The 26,734-nt window shown below is 38.9% G+C and overlaps 1 protein-coding gene across 4 annotated transcripts in view; it reads right to left on the bottom strand.

Moving 5' to 3' along the window:
* The window catches only part of ASAP1 (ArfGAP with SH3 domain, ankyrin repeat and PH domain 1), a 143,545-nt gene that overhangs the window by 41,213 nt on the left and 75,598 nt on the right, over positions 1-26,734 (bottom strand). For all 4 annotated transcript variants that reach the window (XM_081012532.1, XM_081012529.1, XM_081012530.1 and 1 more), the window contains 10 exons: positions 19,265-19,337; positions 17,481-17,626; positions 15,797-15,871; positions 15,408-15,457; positions 13,279-13,408; positions 12,650-12,735; positions 11,498-11,573; positions 10,252-10,338; positions 3,750-3,850; positions 3,024-3,093 (listed from right to left, as the gene is read on the bottom strand). In XM_081012532.1, the coding sequence (XP_080868658.1) occupies positions 3,024-3,093; positions 3,750-3,850; positions 10,252-10,338; positions 11,498-11,573; positions 12,650-12,735; positions 13,279-13,408; positions 15,408-15,457; positions 15,797-15,871; positions 17,481-17,626; positions 19,265-19,337 (894 nt within the window). The remainder of the gene's footprint in view (positions 1-3,023; positions 3,094-3,749; positions 3,851-10,251; positions 10,339-11,497; positions 11,574-12,649; positions 12,736-13,278; positions 13,409-15,407; positions 15,458-15,796; positions 15,872-17,480; positions 17,627-19,264; positions 19,338-26,734) is intronic.

Here is a 26,734-nt window from a genome sequence, read left to right as displayed (position 1 = left end):
TGACAGTAAGGCTGAGCTCAATAATATTTCTACGGCCCTCTCAGCAGCTTTCCTGAGGGCACCAGGGGCTTCAAGAGAAAAGAGGAATTGGGAAAAATTGCCACTTCTTCCTCCAGGAAGAGTGGAATTCTTCTGAGTGTGTCTGGATCCAACCCTTTGGGTCTAACTTCAAGATGGTAAATGCCACATCTTAAAGCTGATTCTGGAAGAAGGGCCAATACCTCAGAAATCACTACAGATGACTATGGTTGGGAATAGATGCAATTTCCCCCACTCTCTTAAAAAACATCTATAACTTTTACCTCCTCCACTCACAAATGTATATTGATCCTTCCATCTCCTGCTCACGTTTCCCACTTTCCTTTTTCAGTGCTAATTATGACAAGTGTTAGATATGCATCAAGTTTAATGCTACACACAGATAGCTTGAATTTTACGTTTAAAAGCTGCTTTCACGTGTTGTTGCAGAACTACAAACTCTGGCTGAAAATTAACTCTGCTTGGCATCCAGGAATGCAGACACAACCATAGTTAGCACTGAAAAAGGGAGGGGAATTTGAGTGAGCGGAAGAACAGAATGTGTGCCTGAGGGGTGCACTTGATCTCTCATCCATGGCTATATTATACAGCCTTTAAGTTTATAAAATCTTAATTTCCATGATCATGAAACATGACTACTCAAGGAATATAAAAATGAACAACAAAAAAACTTACTTCTGAATATCTTTTCTAATTCCAAAGGCCACTTAGATTTCTCTATTCGAAAGAAAAAAATGGGGGAGGCAAAGGATGATTCAACCAAAAATCATCTGCCAGTTATCTTGCTAACAAATGTAAAACATCTCAGAGATTTAAAAAGACCAAGGGCTTGTTCAGAAGCAATGACAAACCAAAACTTTCTAGCATAAAATGCACCTGCTAGGTTACTAACTTTATTATTAACTTACTAGTATCCAACTAACCTCTGGATTAGTGAACTACAATTTGGTTTTCCAACTTGGTTCGCAGAACTCGCACAAACAATTGTTTGCCAGTTTGGATTCAATGACAAACTATGGTTTCTCCAAGGGGTTAATGAAAAGTGAAGCGTGTGAGGTGAGGGGCGACGTAAGAGGATAAGGCTCATTCTTGTAATAACAAGTCGTGGTTTGGCATTAAACCTGAATCAAGCCACAATCTGACTCTGGTGAAAGTAAACATCTCTTTGGAGCAAAGCAAAATTTTAAATTAATTATATATTTTATATTGTCCTATCAGTTTGAAAGTTCTGCAAATTTGTCATGTAATCCCATCAGCAAAATAAAATCATGTTAAGTCAAATGTACATACAGATCCCGCTTTACAAGCACCGTGTGTTCCCTGGAAATCATTCAATGGGTGAGCATTCACATTATGAGTCAATGATTTCCATTAATTCCTATGGGAAAAGTTCTAATTTGTTTCTGACCATGGAACTTTGACCCCGAAACACACAAAAAACCCAGAAAACCCCAGAAAAAATGCTGTTCGATTCCTCCCTCTCCCTCCCTCAGATAACCAGCAAAAGGCAAACAAGGAAGTAGAAAAATGCTTTCTATTTGGATATCTGAATGTGCATTACATATAGTGAGGTTTGGGTACCAATTCCTTGTGTTCTGATAAGTGAATTTCTGCATAGTGAGAGTTCATAAAGCGGGACCTGCGTGTACAAATTCTACATACTTGATTTGTAGACTTAAAAAAATCTGCTGCTGTATGAACATGTTGTGAAAACAATCATGTTCGCATTTGACATTTGGTACAATGACTAGAACCCATTTAAGGCAAGGCATATAAAGAAATCACTTTTCTTATTGAACACTGTACCATAAAGGAAAAGGCTCCTTGAAGAAAAGCTGGCTTATTTATTTATTATGGATAAAGATGAGTAACAACCCTGTGATGGGAATTAAAAAAAATTCCATGGGATGTCTTCTGTCACATAATGAGCTGTTCATTATCATCTGCCAGAACGAGCTGTTCATTTCATCTGCTATCGCCAAAGCACTGCCTCAGCACATTTAAGGTGGGTGATCAGTGATGTGGTTACACTAGACTTTACTATGTTGCAAATTCAACCAGACTAACAGCTCACCCTGTGAAGTCAGCATTTCCAATTAAGCAGCCATCATGAGACACTTGCTCATCTGTAGCCACCTGTGTCTGATTAAAAGGCCACAGCTAATTAAAAGGCCACAGTGTTTAACCAGATATGGTACCATCAGTAATGGACGCAGGCGTACATTCAGATGGAGCTTCACATTTGCTATTAACGCACAAAGCTATACCAAAACTAAAGATGCAGAATGAAATAGTAGCATGAGTGGTGGAGGGTAAGCACTAATTAAATGGCAAGAGGTACAGATGACTGTTCAAAAAGTTCCTATTTGTCAGCGAAAAGCAACATGAAGAAGAAAATCCACCACCGTTAAGATCCATACTATTTGAGTAAGGGAGAAGCTTCACTCCAAACCTTTAATTACTTAGATTGGAGGACAGAATTTGGGTAGTATAAAACCCTCTTTAACTTGAGAAAAGTGACATAAAAGAAGCAACTGTTTCAAGAGTTTTACCAAAACTAGAGAGCAGACTTACCAACAGTATATAATTTCAAGGTGTACTCAATGAGAGGCAAGCTACCAGCTCATAGAAGGCTGGGAAACTTAAAAACACCATCCTTAACGTAAAAAGTACAACAAAATAAAAATGTCTCATTACTTCGTGTGTTTTTAGCAGTTTTGAGAGAGACCCAACGGAGGGGAATATTAAATTTAAAATTTGTGTAAATTTCAATGTAATGCTAATTACATTTTAGGGACTAAACTATACAAGACCATAGTTTAGATCTATGTGCAAGCCTTTTTATGTGTGTTTAATACAAACACACACACACACACACACACACACACACACGATCTGTAACTATATCAAAGTTACATTAACTGGAGCAGAATGCAGTTGGGGTATAATTGAATATAAAAGGTGCAGTATAAAAGACTACTTACGGTTGCATGTGATATGGTCAGAATACCATTTTTGACAGTGCATTTTCTTCTTTGCCAAACTTTCCGTAGGCTAAATATGGAAGGAATGTGGCATAGGGGGAAAAAAAAGGTTTAGGAATATTATTGCAACTACTGGTTGTACTTAAAGCTTGATCCTTTAATTTTCCTAGTACCTTAAGACAAAAACAACATCAATAATTTTCACATGATAGCAGCAGCACGGATATGGTATGCAAAATATTGTGAAGATCACCCAGTTCCATTCCTTTATGAATGGTAAATGAATTAATAGGTCATTCCCTGGACAATTACAAGACTCTTGGGCACTTCAGAAGATGTCAGCTTAAGCCAGTTTTCAAGTACAGTCGTACCTTGTTTTGCGGCCGGGATGTTCTGGAGCCCTGGCTGCTAGCCGAAAAGGACACAGGGCAAAGTGCAGCGTCTGTGCATGCGCAAAGCACAATTTAGCGCTTCTGCGCATACGGCAAACCCAGAAGTAACCCGTTCTGGTACTTCCGGGTTTGCCGTGGATGTTCGCCGGAATGGATGCTAGACGAGGTGGATGTTCGCGGAGGTATTACTATAATGTAATGTTTCACAATATCATAAGCTAAAATAGAAGGCTTATGCCTGTGCAGCAGGGGCCCTTTTCATGCAAGAACTCACCATGCATTTTACAGCACTGGCTGATTCCACTTATCAAATACTGTGCTCTTAAGTACTTACCCATCACTCTTCTTTAAAAGATAACCCTTCTTCTCACTGCCGTATTCCTTATTTCCCTGAAGCTGGTGCATACTATATCCTCCTTGCCTGCTCTGTGAATCCTAGAGAGAACATAAAGGAACAAATAATACTTCTCCTTTTCCTTATTAGTTTTCAAGCCCTCTTTTCTTAATGCCATTTCAATCCCTCCATTTATAGAACCACTATACAAAAACGCAGTTATCTTGCTTTGAACAGTCCCAACTTTTTTCACGGACAGTTTCTTTAGCATGTAAAGGATAATGGTATGTTTTCACAAGGTGATGAAGGTGTTACTTAAAAAAATAAATCCAGAAGGTTTTTGCGGAAAAATCAAAATGTTTAGCAAAACATTACACATAGAAGAATCAAGTAAGTTATACACCCAAAGTGTATTTGCAATACAGATATTTTCATTATTTAACTAGCTTTACCAAATTATATTAATTGGTTTAGCTGATGGTTTAGAAGGGGTGGAATGAAATCCAATGTATACAAGTGTGTGCATGCCTGTATGCATATATAGATATACATATGCCGCTGATGAATGAATGCAGCTGTACAAATTCACTACAATAAGCAATGATTCATTAAAGCGTTGACTTACTCTCCTAGACTTCGATCAGGAAAGGCAAAGGCAACATAGGAAGAAAAAAGTAGAATATTTTAAGACAGCATTTGTTAAAAGGAGTATATTCATGTGCATTTTGTAGTCTCTTTATTCCAACATTTCAGTCTGTAGAAAAGGCACAGATAGGCATCTGTAAGAAATAGCTGTGTTTAGATGTTTCATAGCTAATGCATGCTGGGTAATGGACAAATGTTTCACAGCTCCTCACAAAAAAAGAAAAAGGACTAGCTTGGTAAGCAACGAAGGATAACCATTCTGCGGCTAAAGCATTTTTATAAAGCTGCTGGTAAATCTGCAACAAAGATTATTTCTACTAATATTCAGCCTATATTTTACCACCTCTCTTCCTCAAGTTTTAATACCTGCAATTCCATTAGCAGAGCAAGGCTCAAAGCCGAAGAGGTGCCACATCTTCAAGTTTTGATTGATATTAATATGCCATGCTCTTCCTGGGTTAAGCTCCTTAATATCAAGTGGAAAGTAGCATCTGAATTAATTTACAAATGCTTACTTTTGGTGAACAACTACGTTCTAAAATATAGCTTGCAAGTGAATTACCAATCAGTTGATGTTCTCCTTATGGGCGGTTATGGCCTTCTATAAAAACTGAGCAATACTGGGTTGAGGTGGTCTCAGAAGGCAACCTGTCCATACAATCCAAAGCTTTTTTAAAAAACAAACCTAAAAATGGATCTGATGTTGCTGAATTCCAACTCCCATCAGCTCCATCCAGCATGGTCAATGATCAGGGATGATGGAAGTTCAGTCCCAGGGGGCCACATGTTTGAGAACCTGTATAGTGATTAGAGACTAGGACCTGGGAGATTTTCAAATCCCTACTCGGCCACGGAGTTCACTGGGTGACCTTGTGTCAATCATATAACCAGGATTCCATGGTGAGTTGTCTGTGCGTGCATGTGAGGATGTGGGGTGGCCACACCCACTGCTGGCATGCAGTCTCCAAAGGGTAATATAACGTATATAGCAGCTTTGTCCTTATGGTGGAAAAGAATAGCTTTATGGGATAGGATGAAAGAGTTTTTACAAAAGGGGCATGAACAACGCTGGCAAAGCAACAAAGGAAGATCCACTAGAAATCTAGGATTAAAGCTTTGGGGGTTTCTTTTTTTTTAAAAAAAAAGACCATACCTAATACCGGTATCAAAATTAATTCTTTACAAATTGACAGGATAATATCCATTATTCTGATTACTGTATAAATGCCATAATCTTAAAGCCATAATGGAGCACTGTATAGAAAAAAAATATTCATTTTAAGGGGAAAATGCCAAACAAGGTCTTTCCTTAAAAATGCACATCTTTAATCTCTAAAAAAAAAAAAAATAAGAATACTAGCTAAATGATAAACAAATGTTTCTTTAAAATTGATCACTGCCTCTCCAAGTTTCCGCAAAATCTGGCCTCAGTATTACTGGGTATTTTTTACAAACATCTCAAAATTAGTAAAGTCATTTTGTTGACTACCTTAAAGAATAATTAAGGGGCAAAATACACACAAATGTTTGTTATGAAGCCCTGACCTTTTTTAAAAACAACAAATAAATGAAAAACAGCAGAATACTACTGTGAGAGAAAGAGACACCTAGGCTGAGGAACCTTTTTCATGTGAGCCATTTTATAACTCAGAATTTTCTTGCTCACTAAAAGGCTTTCCATTTTGAAACACGTCACTTAGGAATCACACACATCAGTGTACTGTGAAGTGTCCCTAAGGTTACACCAAGTCTTTCTTCTACAGTTTTCCTACTTCCTTTAACATGGCCCTTGCTCTTTGTGTTTCTATAAAAGGCCCAACTCCTCTGTCCCAAAGCAGTTTGTTTCCTTACATTAAAATTTCTCCCTGGGCTCCAAATGTACTTGAATGTGATTACAAGGTTCCAACTAAGCCATTGTTTTATAGTTTTTAAATGCCAAATTTTAATATGAAATTAGAGAGAATTATACGTGTGGAAAACATACTTCCAAGAAATGTTTTGTATATTTCACCAGCTTGATATTTTGCTCTTTTGTTTGCAGAAAGAACATAGAATTAAATGTAGAATGATGCTCATAATAATTTAGAAGCACAATCAATAATGCTGTCACTGAACAAAATATCACAAGATTGGTTTTTTATTTTATAGCTGTATTCTAATGATATACTTTTGTAAACAAGTATATCTTACTGCGATTTGTTCTCATGAAAGTTGCAACCACTGCTGAAAATCTAAACAGATTTTAATTACGCACACAAAACAGAGCAAAATCTTGAGGTTACCCCTCCTATTCATCCTACTAAGAAACTCAGAATACAGATGTGAATGTATCCATTATATTCATTTATAATTCTTTTCAATTATTCATTTAACTGCTCTTTTATGAAGAAATAAGCCAGTTTAAGTATACTTTAAGAATCTGCCTGACATACAGATGCCAATCAATTATTACAGGTCACTTGTAACACTACTGTAGTATCTGGTGTATAATCCTAGCAACGAACAGGTTCACAATCTCACCCTTATGTTGCTAATTTTAATTAACTATGAACTAAATAAATTTAGTGTTCTTTAAAGTGTGTATACATGTTATTAGGATTCGCAATAAAGCTGCCTATGCTATAGTACATACCTAGGGGAAGGATAGGGACCTGAGGCCCTCCAGATATCGATGGACTACTTCCCATCATAATATTTAACCTTTAATCATTCTGTTGGAAGGTCTTTCTGTATTTTAGGGGTTGTTTCCACTCAAATGTATGGAATCAAATATCTGTGAAGGTTTTGTTTTGTCATTTAAAGGTCTGTGGACTATTAATCAACTTAAATTAACACAGTTATTTACTTAGTACAGTCCGTGTTATGATGGGGAAACTATTTAGTTCTATGGGCCAGACCCTCATCAGGCTCAGCCTCACGGGCCAAATTTGAAGATAACCAGAACCACTCAGTTGTCAAAATCCCATATGCTGGGTTTCAATGCACACAAAGAGCCAGCTGGAAGCACCAATCGCAGGGTTGGCAAAGCCCCTCTTTCTCCCATCTTCCTGAAGAATTTAACAGAATTTAACCCCTGCTTGGCAGCTGTCAAGAGGGAGGTTAAATATTTGTTTGGGCTGCACATGTCTATTCCCAACAGAGCCATTTGACAGCCCTTCACATTTTAAGCACGATTCCAATGCAAATACCCTCCTGAAAAAGAAAGGGGTGTGCGTTGGAATCCCCTGCTTAAACAAAAGGAATAAACCTTCCTTTTAGCAGGGGTTTCCATGTAAACCCTTTCCTGAATCTGCAAAATGTTTGCATAAAATCCTGGAAACTGAACAAGATTTAATCCTTGATCATCAGTTTATGAGCAGGGTTAAATCTTGATACCTTAGGTAAAGGTAAAGGTACCCCTGACCGTTAGGTCCAGACATGGATGACTCTGGGATTGCGTGCTCATCTCGCTCTATAGGCCGAGGGAGTTTGTCCACAGACAGCTTCCGGGTCATGTGGCCAGCATGACTAAGCCGCTTCTGGCGAACCAGAGCAGTGCATGGAAACGCCGTTTACCTTCCTGCAGGAGCGGTACCTATTTATCTACTTGCACTTTGGCAGGCTTTCGAACTGCTAGGTGGGCAGGAGCTGGACTGAACAACGGGAGTTCACCCCGTTACGGGGATTCGAACCGCTGACCTTCTGATTGGCAAGCCCTAGGCTCAGTGATTTAGACCACAGTGCCACCCGCGTCCCTTAGATGCATGCATGTGATCCCAGTTCAGCCAATGCAGAATTTTAACTCCATCCTCATGCCCACCAACTGATGACATGACTGATGTCAGCTAAGGGCAGGTGGGTGTGGTTTGGGGAAAACAACCTTGTGAGTCAAATTGGACCCCCTGAGATGAGCCTGTGGGACAGAGGTTCCTTTACATGGTAAGAATAAGAGAAAATGAAATTACAATGTCAAGTATACAAGTTTAAGTTTTCTCAACATGAGAGGTGGACATTTGTTAACTTCTCACAAAGATGTAATCTTTATGGTTAATTAAACAGACCATCTGCTTCAAGAATAATTAGTATACTTTTTTGTGCATAGAACCCAAAATACATTTTGGCTGCCTTTAAAATGTGCAGTTAAAAATGGCATTTGTGTAGGATGATTTTCTGGTTAACAAAGCTGGTGGTACACTTCTGAACATCATGGTCATATGGCCTAGTATAGGAGTTCCCAAACTGGAGTCTATGGTTCACCACTGGTCTGCAAGCTTCATCATGTAGTTTGCAGTGTATCTGGGGATTTGTAGTTGAAGATGAAAGACGGCGCAACTACATTCATACCTTGGTTCTCAAACACCTTGTGACTCAAACATTTTGGCTCCTGAACGCCGCAAGTGAGTGTTCCGATTTGCGAACTTTTTTGGGAAGCTGAACATCTGACGCTGCTTCTGCGGCTTCCACTTGAGTGCAGGAAAGGACTTTTGGAATGCATTCAGTTCGAGAACCAAGGTACCACTGTACTGCATTAAATTTTGCTGGCTTCTTTTATTTCTTACATTGTAATACAAGAAAATACAATATATAAGTAGTAAAAGAAGCAATAAATTACAATTTAAAAAAGTATACAGCATCCAGGATAGTGCACTACAAGTGCTACAACAGACAGAAAATCATTGAGTGGTCTACCAAGACCCTCAGCAATTTTCAAGTGGTCCGAGGGGGCGGGGGTCTGTGTGAAAGTTGGGGAACCACTGGCCTCTTGTATGAAACAGCCTTTCTAAAGTTCCTGGACTAGTTAATCTGTATGATTTCATCAGTGGGTATTTCTGGCTTCTGAGTATTGAGTATGTGTTCTGAATATTAAGTATCTGAAATAGTGCCACTACTGAAAACTGAATCTCCACCGAATTGAACATTATTTTTGAGCAGTACTTAATAAGCAAAGCAAGCACCAGACACAGAAAAAGATCCACTGGGTAACAGACATGGCAGATCCTTATCATAAATCCACATCATACCAACTGTGAACTACATGCACTTATTGAGAGAGAACATTAGCTGCATTCAGTGCTGTGTAATTTAGTGCTATGTGAATGAGTCTAATTCTCTTTTTGGGCCCACACATTCCTCCCTCTCCTCCTCTGCAGCCAAGAAGGACTACTTTGGAAGCTTTCACTTTGGCTAACTCAGCTTGAATTTCATCCAAACCAGGGATTAAGTTTTTAACATGAAGCATAGTTAGCCAGCATCATAAAACATGGGTTAAAATTGGCTGCTTTGAAACCACCACAAAACTGAGACAGCACAACCGATCAGGCAATAAAAACGTTGTGCGGGAGGGGATGAGCACTCCAGGTACTACAAATGTACTGTATTGCAGGCCCAACATGTTTTTAAAATGTCTTCAAGGGCACATTTTATAAACAATTATCACCAGTTTTGCTTGGATGTGAGAACTGTTTATAAAAAAGCATGCCCCTGAAACTATAATTTTCTGAAAGCTTTTGGGCCTACAATAATTTTTCTGAAAGGCATGGGACCTACTGTAAGTAAGATTTTCCTTCCCCTTTTGTTCTTGTTTTAAAAAAAGCCATAGCAAGACCATTTCCCCTTATGTGGATGAAACAAACAGGGCTTAATAAAAAGCAAAAGCTTTTGAACACCTTTGCTTGCATGACTGGGAGGAGAAAAGGAGGGAAGCACATGAGCCCAGAAGGAAGCTAAGCTCATTCATGTATTACTTGACTAAACCAAGAGTGAGTGTTAGTTATGTCCAAACACTGGCATTATGTACTTTAATGTACATGTAACTGTGCACTTTTAATAAACTCAGATAAGTTCAGCCCATAACTAATAGTTTGCTTAAGATCCTTACCTCCTTCTGGTCGAGCTGCAACGAAGATTTTATCAAGTCTCTGAGTGCAGTGAGCTGTTTCTTCTCTTCATCTTGTGTCTGCTTTATCTAGAGTAAAATGACCAAACACTACTTCAGTTTTTAAACAGAATTGTAGAGTTGGAAGGGACCCCAAGGGTCATCTAGTCCAACCCCCTGCAATGCAGGAATCTCAGCTAAAGCATCCATGACAGATGGCCATCCAACCTCTGCTTATAGACCTCCAAGGAAAGAGAGTCCACCATCTCTCGTGGGAGTCTGTTCCACTGCCAAACAACCCTTACTGTCAGAAAGCTTTTCTGAATGTTTAGTCGGAATCTCCTTTCTTGCAACTTGAAGCCATTGGTTCGAGTCCTACCCTCCAGAGCAGGAGAAAACAAGCTTGCTCCCTCCTTCATGTGACAGCCCTTAAGATATTTGAAGATGGCTATAATATCTCCTCTCAGTCTCCTCTTTTCCAGGTTAAACATACCAAACTCCTCATAAGGCTTAGTTTTCATACCTATGATCATCTTGGTTGCCCTCTTCTGCACATGTTCCAGTTTGTCAACATCCACCTTAAATTGTGGTGCCCAGAATTGGACACAGTATTCCAAGTGTGGTCTGACTAAGGCAGAATACAGTGGGACTATTACTTCCCTTGATCTGGACACTATACTTCTGTTGATGTATCCTAGATTAGCATATATAATGTGCCTATTATACATATTAATATATCCTAGGTCCAGCTTTTCTTGGAAAGGTCCAAGGCACTCCATTTTAAATTTCAAGTAAAAGTGTGTGTTTGCATTGCTCTTGCCTATATGCATGTGTTAAGATTTATTCATTTCTATACTATATTGAAACTTACTGAGCCAAACCACTAGAAGATGGTGCTTTTTCAAACCATTAGTCAGAATATTCTTTTTCAAATATTGTGAGAATTGGCTCATAATGGTACAAAGGGGAAATTATTTTACTGGACTTCATACTGAAATCATTAACCAATTTATTACATAGTTTTTATTAGGAAAAAATATAGATTGCTTAATCACAAAACTCTAATTAGGGTACATAATAACTAGCCTAATTTAAATGTTTGAAAGGTTGCTGCCTCAAACTAGATTTGTAAAAAACTATTTTGTATATTAAGGTGCCTAAAACTGAAATGCTTTTCCATTTCTTTAGCAAAAATATTTAAAAAACAGTAATCCAAACAGGCAATATTCCTGTCTTATGAATGACTTACATTATATAAATCAGCAGCCAGTTTTTCAATATATTGTTTTAGTTTATCAGCCGTCTTCAAGCCATCTTGGAAGAAACTACAATGGAAAATGCTTGTGATTTATCAGCAAATCAGTACTTTTCCCACTGCCCTTCTGACGTCTATTGACCATTTCTCCCCATCTGCATATCACTTAGCTGTAATAATGAATTCCTTCAGAACTTGACATTTACAGTCTTCTCACAAATATAAGCAGACACTTTATTCAGGGATGCACTGATTTTGGTCATTAAGAAGCATAACAGATGTGTGAGCCCACTGGACTGTATTCAACACTGCTGTTCCACTCATATAGACTTCTGCTTGCACAATGAAACTTCCTCCTCTCCTCTGCAGCCCCCCCCCCCAAAAAAAATATGTTCTGGGGTTGGAGGAACCTCTGAAACAGATTTTCAGGCAGGTATTCTAGAGGAAAGGGGCAGTCGCATTGCACAAGCAGAACATATGCAGCATTCAATACAACCTACTGTAAATATATTCACGCAGGAATACAACAAAGATTGAATCTTGCTGAATAGTTTCACCTACTGGCCAATTTTCAGCCCTTTAAAAATCAGCAATCAACTGATGAACTTGAGGGCTTCTGCATTCATGCAAAGCTCTGTTGTTCCCATCGCCACATGGAAGTAAACACATGTCAAAGACTGGAATCTTGGGGCAAAACATCCACTGAAAAGACCTCAGACAGTTCTACGCATCAGCTCACAACCTTCCGAAAGTCAGGCTGCAAGGAATATTGGTTTCTAAATGCCAAAAGAGGTAACACACACACACACACCGTTACAAAGCCAGAATTTTTCCTAAGCTGCCCTTTCCCTCTTTTTGGAAAAATTCCACGCACAGAGCTGCCAAATGTTCTGCTGACAGGCCAAATTTTAAAACTAATTTATATCCCAGTTGAAAGGGTAATAAAATTTGGACTTCCACCTGGTAATAGTAAGAACTGAGCACACCTATTACAAAGGGTGGCTTGAACTGCAGTAGAAATAATTTTATTTAATTTATTAAGGAGAAAAATTATAAAATCTTGCAAATCTACTATAAAACAGCAACAGAAAACACCAAAGCAAGCCAGAAAAGTATGATCAGTTTTAGCTAAATAATTATACTTACTTGCACTGTGCGTGATAATACTTAATAAGATTCTGTAGAAGGTCCACACCTTTTTTTGTCTTGATTTCATTAACCTTAATGAGATACTGTAGAAAGAAAAACCAAAGCTCAGTAGATAATTATATATTGGGGCTTCAGCTGTGTTCAAATACAAGCACTATTTCAGATCTGTTTAACAAATTCAGCAATTATCTTGGAGGTTGCCTTGCAGTTGACATCTGAAACCACTCCACCAATACAGTGATTAAGATTTTAGTGTATACAAAATAGATCAGTATGGCATAGGAAACTTAAAATTTATTTAGAAGTAATTAAAAACAAACACCATGATAAACAGATGGTCCCCACCCCCAAATTGTTTGAAGCTGTTGGTTTCCTCGTCCTCTCCACAATTTCTAACCCATTCTTAAAACTGAATAGTGCCTTAAGTGTGAATTAGCCCTGAAAGTCAACATGGAATTGGCTAGATGAAGCTTTATGTGACATTCAGATTAATAGGAAAAGAAAATTTGCTATGCCACTGAGTTGTCCAATGTACTATTTCTTACCAAGCAACATTTTGTATCAGGACTTTTAGAATATTTCAGTAGAAATTTGGATAAAAACATTTCAAACAGTTTGTTACTTACTTCACACATCTGGAGCTGAAATAGCCTTCTTTCTTTCTCCATTTCTTCTGCTATCTCAGCTCCAGTTATCTCAGTTCGTATCATCCCATGCTGTTTTGCATGTTCTCTTTTTTCCTTTTCGATTTTTGTGCTGAAATTTCAAAAGCATACATTCAATAAACATTGCCACTTCTTACTTTTCCTGCACAGTCTTTCAATTTTTAAATACTCTTTTCTTTTTTCAAAAAGTGAGAGGCAGGAATTAACACTCAAAATGGATGAAGTACATGCTGCACTTTAAAAAACAAAAATAAATCAGACAGCTGTCTGAAGCATGTAGAAAGGAAATTTAACTAGTGTTCAATTCACTTAGCACAACTGTCACTAATATTATAGAGGTGATCTTGAATGGCTGCAAATCCTATTTTCTTATACCTCTGTATATGACTCCACCTTTCAAAAGTGTTAACAAACACATCTTTTTCATTTTCTTTTTGCTTCATTATTATTTCTGTTACATGAGTCATGGGATGGGAGCCAAAGTGAACAAGAAGCATACAGAATGAACCAGAAAGTGAAAAACAGAAACCAAACTTTGCCATAACAACATCCTTCAACTACTACTGCTATTCTTTATAGTTTATTTCTATCCACATCCCACCCTTATATGTTTAGCACTCAGTTTCAAACATAGCATTTTGTTCAACATATTGATCCATTTCTCCAGTTTTACATGGATGCAGCCAGCAACTCACCAAAGTCTATCAAAGACCTACAAGTCTCTGCATTGCTGAATTCCTTCAAGTGTAAGTTGTTAGATCAGCTGCTACTTTTGCAAATTTATGAATTGTTCCTCAGAACTAGAGATTGCTGCTGTATTATTTCTTTTCCAAGTATTACAAATACACAAAGCAAATGCACAAAACATATATTGGAGTCCAACTGAAATCCACCAAAACCAAATGAAACTGGGCTATATGAAGTTCCTGACCATAATCTTCCATTGTAATCTTTTCAGGCAGTAGTGTTGGGCATGAAATATCAAATCTGTTAACAATTGTGCTAATTACAAATAAAATTATATATCTATTGTTGGAAACAGTAGATTTTTTTTTTTAAATGAATTATTTGATTACATATTTATTTTCCCATAAAGAGCTGACACCATGTGTAATTCCCCTCCTCCAAAGAAAATCACAAATCAACACAATAATCCTGTGAAATATGATGGCTTGAGTGTGTGTGTGACTGGCCTAGCATCATCTAAGCAATATTGTAACCGAACAAGAATTTTGAGTTTGGGTCTCCCTAGTCTTAATTCAACATTCAATGAATGTGGCAATGGTATTTCCCTCCAAGGATCACTTGAAGTTGTGTTTGGAGAGGACTGCATTTATACCAAATTGCCAGTGGGTGATCTGCTTGCCCCCATTCCTACTGGGTAAGGTATCATTCCTGTCCTTGCTAACAAATGGGCCCCATAAAAAAGGCACTTTCATCTACAAGTGGCTGAATTCTGACATAATGCTATCTGAATGAATCTCATGCTTAGGCAATTACGCACACTACTCCTGTGCAGCAAAATAAATGAAAAAGGAAGGAAGAACATCCTTACTTTTTCAACTAACTGCAGTTTGTCTTTATGTATGAACCAAAGCTTTAACTAAGGCTTGCCTGAATAAGCCAGCTTCAAGTGATAGTTTACAAACCTTGCTGGTATGGACAAGCTATAGCTTAAAGTGTAGTTTTTCTGTTTCAGGCGTAACAAATCATTGTAAGCTGAAAGCAGAAGCAAATTCATCCAATTTCCTTATGCTTACACTACAAGAAGAAGAGAGGTGTGGCACACACACAATGCTAAGCCATAGTGTGAATGAGGCCAGTGGCATCTTGTAATATTTGTTATCGCATGCATATTCACTAAATGAGGAATAAACTATACTAAACCAGGTTTGTCAATCCACAAGAACATATTCCCGAGTATCACTGAAATGCGTAAGTTTACTATGTGCCCATTAAATAATTCCATATCATTCATTGACGCTGAAGAAAGTGACAGACATCCCCAGAAAAGCTCAAGGCTTGAAAGAAATGATTACGTCACACACTTAGAGCTGCTCAAATGTTTACCCAGAGTGAACAATACTTACAATTTGGTCTCATAATCCTTCCAGGCTTTGTCAAAAGGCTTTTTAAGATCCTTAGGAAAGAGAAAATGCACTTAAAATAAGTTTATGACACTGCTATGTTAAAATGTATATACTTAAGATATTCTTTCAAGATTATAATTTACTTTTTTAAAAAGACAGAAAGAAGGCTTCTCTTTTTATAACTTTAAGAATTTCTTTCCCATGGATCTTAAGGCACATATATCTCAAGCTTCGAAGAAGGAGCATGAAATGTAAAGCATGCAATTACAGCTGATTCTACAGAATTTTATGCAGATATGATGTCACCACAAGAACACTGATGGGAAAGCAGCAAAAGCCCATGCAACAAAGTCAACAATACTATTATAGTTCTCAAGCAAAAAACTTACCCCTTTGACACCTTTCAAATCTCCTTTTAAGAGGGAATCCAATGTGAAGATGACATTGTGGCTCAAGCCTTGAAGCTAAGAAGAAAAAGCAGGGTTACTCAATTTTTAAAAGTATGAGCTTAAAGTGAGCTACAAATATCCATTAACGTCTTTTTTCTACTAATGTGGCATTTACACCTATTGCAGAAATTTAGATTATTGTTTGAAATAAGCCCTTTATCAAGCTTTGTAAATCCAACAGCTTTGTAAAAAGTCATTTTGTTCTTGAAAATGGCTCAAAGCGTTTTGAGCTTTACAGCTCTCTCTCTCTCTTTTTTAGAACAAGAAAGTTTTCCTTTTTAGAGGAAGAACAGGTTCTCTTTTTACACTGGGGGTTGGAAGGAAAGTCAGGTACCATCCAACTGTATCTATTTAAAGGTTATCCTTGAAGAAGAGGTATAAAGCACATAAGCCTGAGGCTTGGTTAATGATGAAGCATAAACCATATTGTTCTCTCATTAAGAGAGTAAAGTGTGAACAGATCTAAGCTTCGCAAAGACAAAAAAAGAGAAACAAAACACAAGACACCTTTCAGCTCTCTATTCTGCAATATGCTCCAAAAAATAGCATACTGAGGTGTCCATTAAAAATCATATACAATGGGCTAGAACCATAGGCATGTCCATGATTTCTGTCAACTCTACACTCTAGCCACAGCCTCTATTCAATATCCCATGCCATTCTCAAACATTTCTCCAACAATAAGGAACAGCTTTTTTGGGGGTGGAGAGGAGGCAGCTGAGCTCTGTTCCATGAGCAATCATCACAATCCACTCTAATATTGTAAATAATTCCCTGTTAAATGTGTTTTTAAAAAGCACTAAAAATGAAGTAAGACCTTTTAAGGTTTCTGACTATTTCTTTAGTGTTACAAAGCAGTTTGAATAAATCAGAAACATACAGTGATGACATTGTATTGGTCTACGAGCTCTTAATGGTTTAATTAAGTAGCTCCTTTACTGTTCCGTTCAAGCACAGACTGCACTGAATGCCACCCCTGCAGCACACGTTTAAAACATTCCTTGTCATTTGCAGAGCTAGGAAAATCTCACGCCTAAAAATATGGTGCGTTGCTGTTGTTGTTTAGTCATTTAGTCATGTCCGACTCTTCATGACCCCATGGACCAGAGCACGCCAGGCACTCCTGTCTTCCACTGCCTCCCGCAGTTTGGTCAAACTCATGTTGGTAGCTTCGAGAACACTGTCCAACCATCTCGTCCTCTGTCGTCCCCTTCTCCTTGTGCCCTCCATCTTTCCCAACATCAGGGTCTTTTCCAGGGAGTCTTTTCTTCTCATGAGGTGGCCAAAGTATTGGAGCCTCAGCTTCAGGCTCTGTCCTTCCAGTGAACACTCAGGGCTGATTTCCTTCAGAATGGATAGGTCTGATCTTCTTGCAGTCCACGGGACTCTCAAGAGTCTCCTCCAGCACCATAATTCACCATAATTCAAAAATATGGTGTAGTATCGATTAAATGAGATATTCTCCCTGTCTTTATCTGCAGCTAGAACCAAACACATGCTGCTGCCTCCAGAAAATTTGAAAAGTTTTTCTAGAGCGGACAATTTGTTACATAAATGAAAGCAAAGCAAATACTTGTTTAAAATGTAAATATTATGAAGAAACAAAACATTAGAAACTCCTTACCAGATTTTTCAGGAGTGTTGACAATTCTTTAGTCAATGTAGAAAACTTTACAAAAGCAGTGCCCAGATCTGGATTATCTCTACTTAAGAAATTACTCCCAAATTTATCTAGTACTTGTGCATAGTTCTCTTCATTTTGGACATGTTCTGAGAGGGAAAAAATACAGAAATGTGTTTTTTTCCTACGAATGAGAAAAAATATTAATACTAACAATAACATTAAGAAGAACAACTTTAAATCGGCCTCTTGCTTGTAGCATTATTAAAGTTTTGGTAGCAAGATTACCACTCTGAATAATATTTCAGTGAGAGGGATGCCTATTTTCCTGTTAGTCAGTCCTTTGGTCCTTAAACAAGTGCTGGAGTTCACCTAGCTAATTTCAGAACAAGAATTTGAAAAATGGCTAAAATGTAAGAATTTTGTGTAAGAAGCCGCACCACTGCTACAACCACAGGAATTGCTTGTCATAAAGGTTTTAATGTGACTGGACTAAGCATCACAGTGTATTTATATAGTCAGGTCATCCGAAGATGTCTGCAACTACTGTGTTTTGATACCACAATAAAAATGTGAACATCCCCCTGTGGCTAAATGGCTTTACAGAATGTGGCGGAAGTTTGGTATTTGTGGCCAGTGACTGATGTTAACAGGAAGAGTGGTGAGCTTCTTGGCTATGCCTGGAACAGTTGACAGCATGACTTTAAGATACAAAACATAAACACAAAAACACTAATCAAATCCGCCTTTGGACTGTCGTAAGTGGCAACTAAACTGTATTACACGATGATGGGTAGGCACTTCTTTAAGCTCTTAACATACTGATAATGACACAAGTGTGTCATAGTGGCAGCACCATTACTTATCAGAGAAAAGAGAGTGGGCTTGGTAGGATGTAAACGTATTTGGTGTTCCAAATATACACGCTCAATTTGCTCATTAAAATCCTGAGCCATGAGGAAAAGGAACAGCAACTGAGACACATCAAAATGTTGTGAACTTTCTTCCTTTCTTTTTTAAGACGACTATAGACCAAAATATGTGAAGATGGCATAGGCACATATTACGTTTAAAAGAGACCACTTGATTTAAATACTTCATTTAGCAGTTATTTTCTTTGCAGGTCATACTTTTATTGAATATATTCTAGGAAAGTCATCTATTTCCTGTTCACTTTGCACTGACAAGAACCTAGTCAAAATAAATAATGCTTAACTGATTAATGGAATCCTGAATCACACTCGCCTCATTCACATGCATTTTTTAGGACAGGAAAAAGTACCGGGGGCGGGGGGCAGACAGGAAGTGACGGAAGTCTAAAATAATGAGTACAGAAAGAAAAGTACTCTCAAAATTCAAACTCAACAGTCCGCCAATGAACTAAGAAATATCAATCACGATACAGCCAAGAGGAAACACTTCTTTTTGAACAGAATAATCTTTATGATATTGTGTTTGTTTTGACAGCCAAATATTGTTCTGAGCAACAGATTATGCTTTTGGGGGGGGGGGGTTTGAAATCTCACAAAAAATTATATATACCGACGTGCATTGTTACTTCAACTTGCAAAACAATTAAAGCTGTGATAAATGGAACTGGAAAACTCTAGTTCAGAAAAAAAAAATACAAAGCTCCGTTAAATCGCTAGTGCCTTTCAACTGGATTTTTTATCCATAGGCATTTTTTATCCATAGACAGCCATTTCTTGAATCTTAAAAAGAGTAAAATTGCAAAAACTATTAACACTGAGTAACTCTTTATTATGATTAAGAAAAATAAAGCTTACCTTGCCCAGAATTATATATAGATTTTACAGATTTTTTAACTTTTTGTAGTGCAGTTCGGTCCTGATCTAACGCCTAGAGACAGAAAAAGAAAGACCATGTCAAAGGCAAACTACTTTTATTTTGAATTGTACATCTGAAAACCTGAACATGAGGCTCTTGTAAGCAAATACCGAGTAATGTCAGGAGCTGCCAGCACTGTACAGTAGAGGCACTGTTATTATCCTCTAGGGAGGTCTTCAGTCACTCAGTCACTTCAAGTCAATTAAAGAACTCTGAACTAAAGAGCTCCTGAGGCAAAAAAGCATCTTGAAAATAGTTTGGCAGACCTAGGAGGTAGTGCTATATGGTCAGCTTGAAATCAAACAAATATACTGAAGTTATAGTAGTTTCACTATTATCTCAGTTGAAATTCCACAGTTTTAAGTGTCATGCATTTCTCGGACTTCAGCTACTAAAAAGTAGCTCTACAAAAGCAGAGTAACAAGCAAAACAAACGTAAGGGTCAGGTCATACATAAATATTTTTCTTCTGCATTTCATCCTACAGAATACTAGGCATGTCTACCTGGAAGTAAACACCACTGTGTTCAGTGGGATTTACACCATAGTAAATGTGCTTGGGAGAAATGTGCAGCTTTAGCATAGGGTAAACAAATATAAAACACTAAATTCCAATACGTACTAGAAAAAATGTACATATAATAAGTTAACAAATATTAAGTGGCAAATAAATTATGGCATCTACTTCGTAAAGCCCTATGAATGATAAAGAAAATTCTGTTTTTAAAATCACAATTTAGCAGCATGCAAGACAGAAAGAAGAATTATCCTTATTTATGGAAGAATATCAATGCATACAAAATAATATAGAACAGGTATTTATCAAAGTAGCTTTGGTTTCTCTCTATGAGTCTTCCATTTTTGCTGGTTCTTGAAACAAAATAGGGTATCTGATGTCTTAGGATATAGTAATGGGATAGACAGCCTTTCACCTCTAGGTCACCAAACTAATCTTGCTCAGATCAACAACAATTCACAAATGTTACCATCTGCTGGGTGTCTGGTGTCTGAGGTGAAGTGACTTAACACTTTCAGTTCATTTCTACCAGTGGTAAAAGTAACCAAGAATGAAAAAGGCATCTTAATGGTGGCTGAATGTTACTGACCATAGATATGGATTATGATTGTGCACTTGATACTTATAGAAAGGAAATTAAATGAGGTTTGCCAACTTGTTTGTTTGTTTGTTTGTTTGCTGAAGGATCCCAGGGCACTGTAAAAACACACACACTGCTAAAATTATATATTAAAAATACAAAACAATTACAATCAGAATTAACCATATCAGTAATTAGATTTATAAAAGGTGCCTGAAATTATCCATCTCCCCTCTCTCAGGAAGAAAAACTAAAATGAAAATTGCCAAAATGTGTTTTGCTTCCTTCTTTCACATATTTCTTTATTACGTTTAAGTCTGAAATACCGACAACAGAGAGAGAGAGGGACAACAGAGAGAGAGGGAGAAAGACAGAGGAGAGAGATTGCTTGGGCCCTTTGGTCTGATAAAGGTCAACACTCGATCTTGGGCATTCCTTGTTCTGGTGGCTATGTAATTCTTGGGTTGGTATGGGGGGGGGGGGAGAGAGAAACATGTAGGGATTTTCTGGAGGCTTAGATGAGAGCTGTGAGTTCATGTAAGCATTTTGCTTTGCACTCACCATGCACCCCAAAATGTGGTTTTCAATATGGAAACTGCTGTGCAGTGAAATGTACAGTGGTACCTTGGTTTGCAACTGCTTTGGATTACAACCATTTTGGATTACAACCAAATCAAACCCGGAAGTGCATGTCCCTTTTTTCGGATTACAACCAATTGGGGGGGGGGGGAGGCCCCATTGGCGAAAGCACACCTTGGGTTACAACCTGTTTAGGTTTACAACCAGACCTCCGGAACCGATTATGGTTGTAAACCAAGGTACCACTGTATTGCATTTTAAATTAAACTCCCAAGAGATTTTGAGGCCCAACAGAGAAAGAGAGAGATGCACTAAATCATCAGCATACATCTAAATTAAAATCTTTCTGTTCCTAATTACTAGGGAGGGGGAGTCTGCATTGGCACCAAATCATCAATATAAAAGTTAAAAGGAGTGGGAGCCAGAATGCAACCCGGTTTCACTCCTTAAAACATTTTAAAAGCATCAGTCATACCACCATTTAAACCAACTCTGACTCTCATTTCTGTGTTATTTTATTGATATTATTGCTACAAGTTTGTCATGGCCTTTGGCTAGAACAATAAACTTGTGAACTGGCGGAAAAATAAACTAAACTAAACTAAAAAAAAAAAGCCTGAATACATCATTTCCACAAGAAAAACTGAAAACTTTCCTTGTTAGTGATTTTTATTTTTTAAAAAATAATAATGTAAAAACCGGTTGTCTAAAAGTACATAAAAAACAGGCATTCAAACAAATAAAAACAGAGCCTGACTTTATGGGTAAAAAAAAGATGGCTCTACAAGATGCCTGAAACAACTGATTTAGCAATGAGGTTTGTTAAACTGACAACATAGGGGAATTTCCAGGACCCAGAAGGAAGCTTTGGTTTCTTTTTGAAGCACATTTTCCTTTTTATAGAGAGTTGTGTCTCAGCTGGTATACAGCAAATCATTTTTTTCCTGTTCACCACATGAGGAGATACCATTCCTGTGGAAGATAATCCCATTATACATCCTTGTAAGGGTTAGCACAGATTGTACTGTGTGACTAAAGTAGGGTAGGATGTTTGAGGAATTTGATATTTGTGAATTCTGATAAAAAGCTGACCTGATCTGCCCCTTCTAACCAATGTGTGTATCCATCCACCAGCTCTTACACTTCTCAAATGTTCTGACAGTACAGCTCAGGAACTGTATAAATACTTTTAAAATGCTTATTTTGAGGGGAAATGCATTATAAAATAAATATTAAAGTATCTATATAAATACAAATATTCTTTCCTTCTTTTTTTAATCCACATGAAAAATACAGAACTGTGATAGAAGAGGATTACAGATGAACAATGCAGAAGTGGCATAGAGATTGTGCTGTATCCACCTATATTTTACTCAGAGTAGGCATATTAAATCTAATGGACCAAAGTTGGTCATGTCCATTAATATGTATGGGTTTATTCCGAGAATGACTAACACTGAATACAAGCCAATGTGTGTGTGTCAAATGACATCAGGCGCTCAGGTGACAATCTCCACATCTCAAGCCCAAAAATACCTCAGCAAAATATGTAACAGAAATGATTGATAAGCTCTCTCCTGTCTATCACTGCATATACATATATATGCAGCAAAGACAGAAAGAGAACAAACTATAATCTATTTCTAAAAGTATTTACTAGGAGCTGGTGAAGTAGCTATAGCAAGAGTACTATTGATATTTGGGTTCAAGTCCTAGTAATTTCTGAAAGAGACCCTAAAAACACAGTGGCAGGAAGATTCTGGCTATATTCAATCCCCTTAAGACAGATATCTTGTCTTGTTGCAGTTATCTTTACACAAGGGCCAACATTGATGCCGAAATCCAGCATCGCCTGAGCTCTGCAAGTGCGGCTTTCTCCCAATTGAAGCACAGAGCGTTCAAGGAATGGGGCATTCGCAGGGAAACCAAAATGCTTGTTTACAAAGCTACTGTACTACCACTTTGTGAAACATGGAGCACTTATAAACGCCATCTCCAACTCCTCAAAATATTCCATCAACAGTGTCTCCAAAAAAATTTGCACATAACTTGAGAAGACAGGCAAACTAATATCAGTGTAATGGAAGAAGCAAAGATCATCAGTGTTGAAGCAATAATTCTTCAACATCAACTTCGTTGGACTGGTCATGTTGTGCAGATGCCTGATGATCGTCTTCCAAAGCAACTACTCTACTCCGAACTTAAAAATGGAAAGCGTAATGTTGGTGGTCAACAAAAGAGGTTTAAAGACTCTTTCAAGGCAAATTTAAAAAAATGTAGTATAAACACTGACAACTGGGAAACTCTGACCTGCGAGTGTTCCAGTTGGAGAACAGCCTTTACCGAAGGTGTCATGGGCTTTGAAGACACTTGAACTCAGGGCGCAAGGGAGAAACGTGCTAAGAGGAAGACACACTTGGCAAATCCACACTATGATCAACTCCTACCCTTCCACTGTGGAAGAACGTTTGGATCCAGAATTGGCCTCCACAATCACTTACAAACTCATTGTTAAAACCGTGTTTATGGAAGACAATCTTACTCGGCTGCAAGTGATCATCAAAGAAGAAGATATTGCAAGGCTGGAATGACAAACATTCACCATCTAGTACCCAGTGGTCTGAAGTTCTCACTGCCCTTTCTACATTTGTACACATGACTTATGAACAGCAATCTCGTTTAGATACCTATTTGGACACATGGACTGCTTATCTTATTACTGAAATAACATTTTTATTGTTAATGTCAGCTGGGGATGTGGGTTTCCCCCCACTTTCTGTGTTATATTTGCAAATAAAAATCCTATGCAAACATTTGATGGATTAGTCTCCCTTTAACTTGCATCAGCCACATTTTCTGTAATAGCAGAGTACAGTGGTGCCTCGCAAGACGAAATTAATTGGTTCCGCAAGTTTTTTCTTCTTGCGAGTTTTTCGTCTTGCGAAGCACGGTTTCCCATAGGAATGCATTGAAAATCAATTAATGCGTTCCTAGGGAAACCGCCTGCCAGGCTGGCGGTGCGGAGAAGGGCTTTTCTCCCCACCGCAAGCCTTCAGGACAGGTACGGGAACAGAGGGGAAGGCGCGCAGCGCTTTCCCTCTGTTCCCGGGGCTTGCGTGGGAGGAGGGTTTTTCCTCCCCACCGCCAACATTCAGAACAGCATTCTGAATGTTGGCGGTGGGAAGGAAAACCCTCCTCCCACCCCAAGTCTTCAGGAAAGCCATCCGAAGCTGGGCGGCGGGAGAAGGTGTCCCCGCCCCCCCGCCCGGCATCGGAGCTTCGTTCCGATGCCGGGCGGCGGGAGGAGGCGTCCCCCCCCCGCCCGGCATCGGAGCTTCGTTCCGATGCCGGGCGGCGGGAGGAGGCGTTCCCCCCCCGCCCGGCATCGGAGCTTCGTTCCGATGCCGGGCGGCGGGAGGAGGCGTTCCCCCCCCGCCCGGCATCGGAGCTTCGTTCCGATGCCGGGCGGCGGGAGGAGGCGTTCCCCCCCCGCCCGGCATCGGAGCTTCGTTCCGATGCCGGGCGGCGGGAGGAGGCGTTCCCCCCCCCGCCCGGCATCGGAGCTTCGTTCCGATGCCGGGCGGCGGGAGGAGGCGTTCCCCCCCCGCCCGGCATCGGAGCTTCGTTCCGATGCCGGGCGGCGGGAGGAGGTCCGAGGACAGTGGGGAAGACGCGCTGCGCTTCCCCGCTGTCCCGGAGATTTCCCTATGGGCTGTCGTCTTGCGAAGCAAGCCCATAGGGAAATTCGTTTTGCGAAGCGCCTCCAAAACAGAAAACCCTTTCGTCTAGCGGGTTTTCCGTCTTGCGAGGCGTTCGTCTTGCGGGGTACCACTGTACTTAGTAATTAAAAGTTTTAGTTTCCCCAAACCACTGATTTTAAATACATGATTACCGCTGTCTCTGCAAGAACAGCTGATTTCCTTTGCTCTAGAACAAAGCATCACTTTTCTTAGTTACAACCTTATCTAGCAAACTGAACACAGCATAGAGCCAAAGAGAATAAGAAGATGGAGTTAATGGCCAGATAGAAGCAGCAAGTGGAATTAATCCTCCCCTTTTATCTCAGGGCTAAGGTTTTGCACTGCTCACATAGAAATTACTAAACCCTGGTTTAATACGTATTTCTAAACATCAGCTACCTAGCACAGAGCAGCTAAAGTTTGTTCTCTGCTTACCCCTCACAGTGTGGTTGGTGGGGGGGAGCACAAGCGGTGGTTCACATGCAACACTTAGCCAGCCACTTCACTGCTTGCTTCCCCACTCTAGCAAAGGAGAAATGAAACAGGAACTACATGAGCTGCGGAGACCAGCACACAGTCCATTCACAGGCTGATTTCCCTAACTATGGCTATGGTCAACATGACGTCCACACATGGCCACTATAGCAGGCTTCAAATTCAACATCTTATGGAATATCCAGAATTTGAAGTATAAAACTTTTAGCCAAAAAGCAAAGAAGTGTGTCTGCAGCTAAGGAATAGTACCTAACAGTTTAAGAAAACACATAACAGTACACCAAAAGTAGTAGATTACTCCCCGAGTCCCACCACCAAACACGTGAAAATGCTTTCAGCTGTATCTTGCCTATGGATTTTCGATAATCACAGAACTAAATGAATCATTTTCTTTGCAATTGTGAAGAAAAAGAAGGAAAACTTATTGCTACCTGTTACAAAAGGAATTATCAAGTTTTAAAGGGCAACTGAGTGCTTCTCTTAATTCTCTTTAAATATCTGAGAATCTAAAAGCAGGTTATTATCAATTAACTCATGCTGACATTAGCATATATTAATCTTGACAGTTCAAATATACAGCATCACATTTCATTAAAACGTCAATGCAATTCAAAAATTAACAATAATAGACCAGTTATAGGCCCACTGATGTTTTTTAATGCAATTATTCTTATTGCACACTGGTACAGGTACAGCAGCTATTGTTTCATGTGCATAGCACCACAACAGACCACAGGCATATTAATTCTGGACTTTCTGCTACTCCCCTAGGGCAGTGACTCACGATCTGCTTATGCACCTGCTTATGCTAGCCATTCATGCCAAGTCTAAGCTCCGTGCATGGTGGGGCTCAAGCCACTTGCTGCCTCATTAGAGAGAAGTAGGAACTTAGGAGATGTGAGGGTGTATGTGGAAATATTGTGGGCTGCCCAAGTCCTCCCTGCTCTTCTTTCTCCACTCACTAACCTCATGTGTGTGGGCCACAGTTACTGTGAAATTATTACCATTAAGTTGCAATAAGAGGGAAAAAGGAAATAAACTGTCCATACTTGCTACTTTTCTCCCTACTACCTTGTTCATAGGTAGAGCTTCCATGGGTTATTGGTGTGGGAAGAGTATGATTGTTCCCCCCATTACCACATCTCTTGCAACTTTGGAATCACATGGCAGCAACAGTCCTTATAAATAAGGCTATCAATCAATGCCAACCACAATAGCTATGTTCATAGAATCATACAGTTGGAAGAGACTACAAGGGTCATTTAGTCCAACCCCCTGCAATGTTGTACCCCACTGCCAGCTGCCTATACTGAAACAAGCTTCTCAATTTATTTATGAGATAGTTTATTTCTTCATTGTACACTTACATTGTTAAAACATTCATCAGTTTATTTCACTCGATACTGGATTGGAAGATTCTGAGCCAAACAAAATGCATAGGAACAATTTGTTCAGCAAACTCACAGACTGCACTCCTGGGTCCAGTACATGAAGTAATT

Source organism: Podarcis pityusensis, assembly GCF_964106645.2.
Source record: "Podarcis pityusensis genome assembly, chromosome: 7".
Taxonomy (NCBI): domain Eukaryota; kingdom Metazoa; phylum Chordata; class Lepidosauria; order Squamata; family Lacertidae; genus Podarcis; species Podarcis pityusensis.
This window is presented reverse-complemented; position numbering and strand designations above follow the sequence as displayed.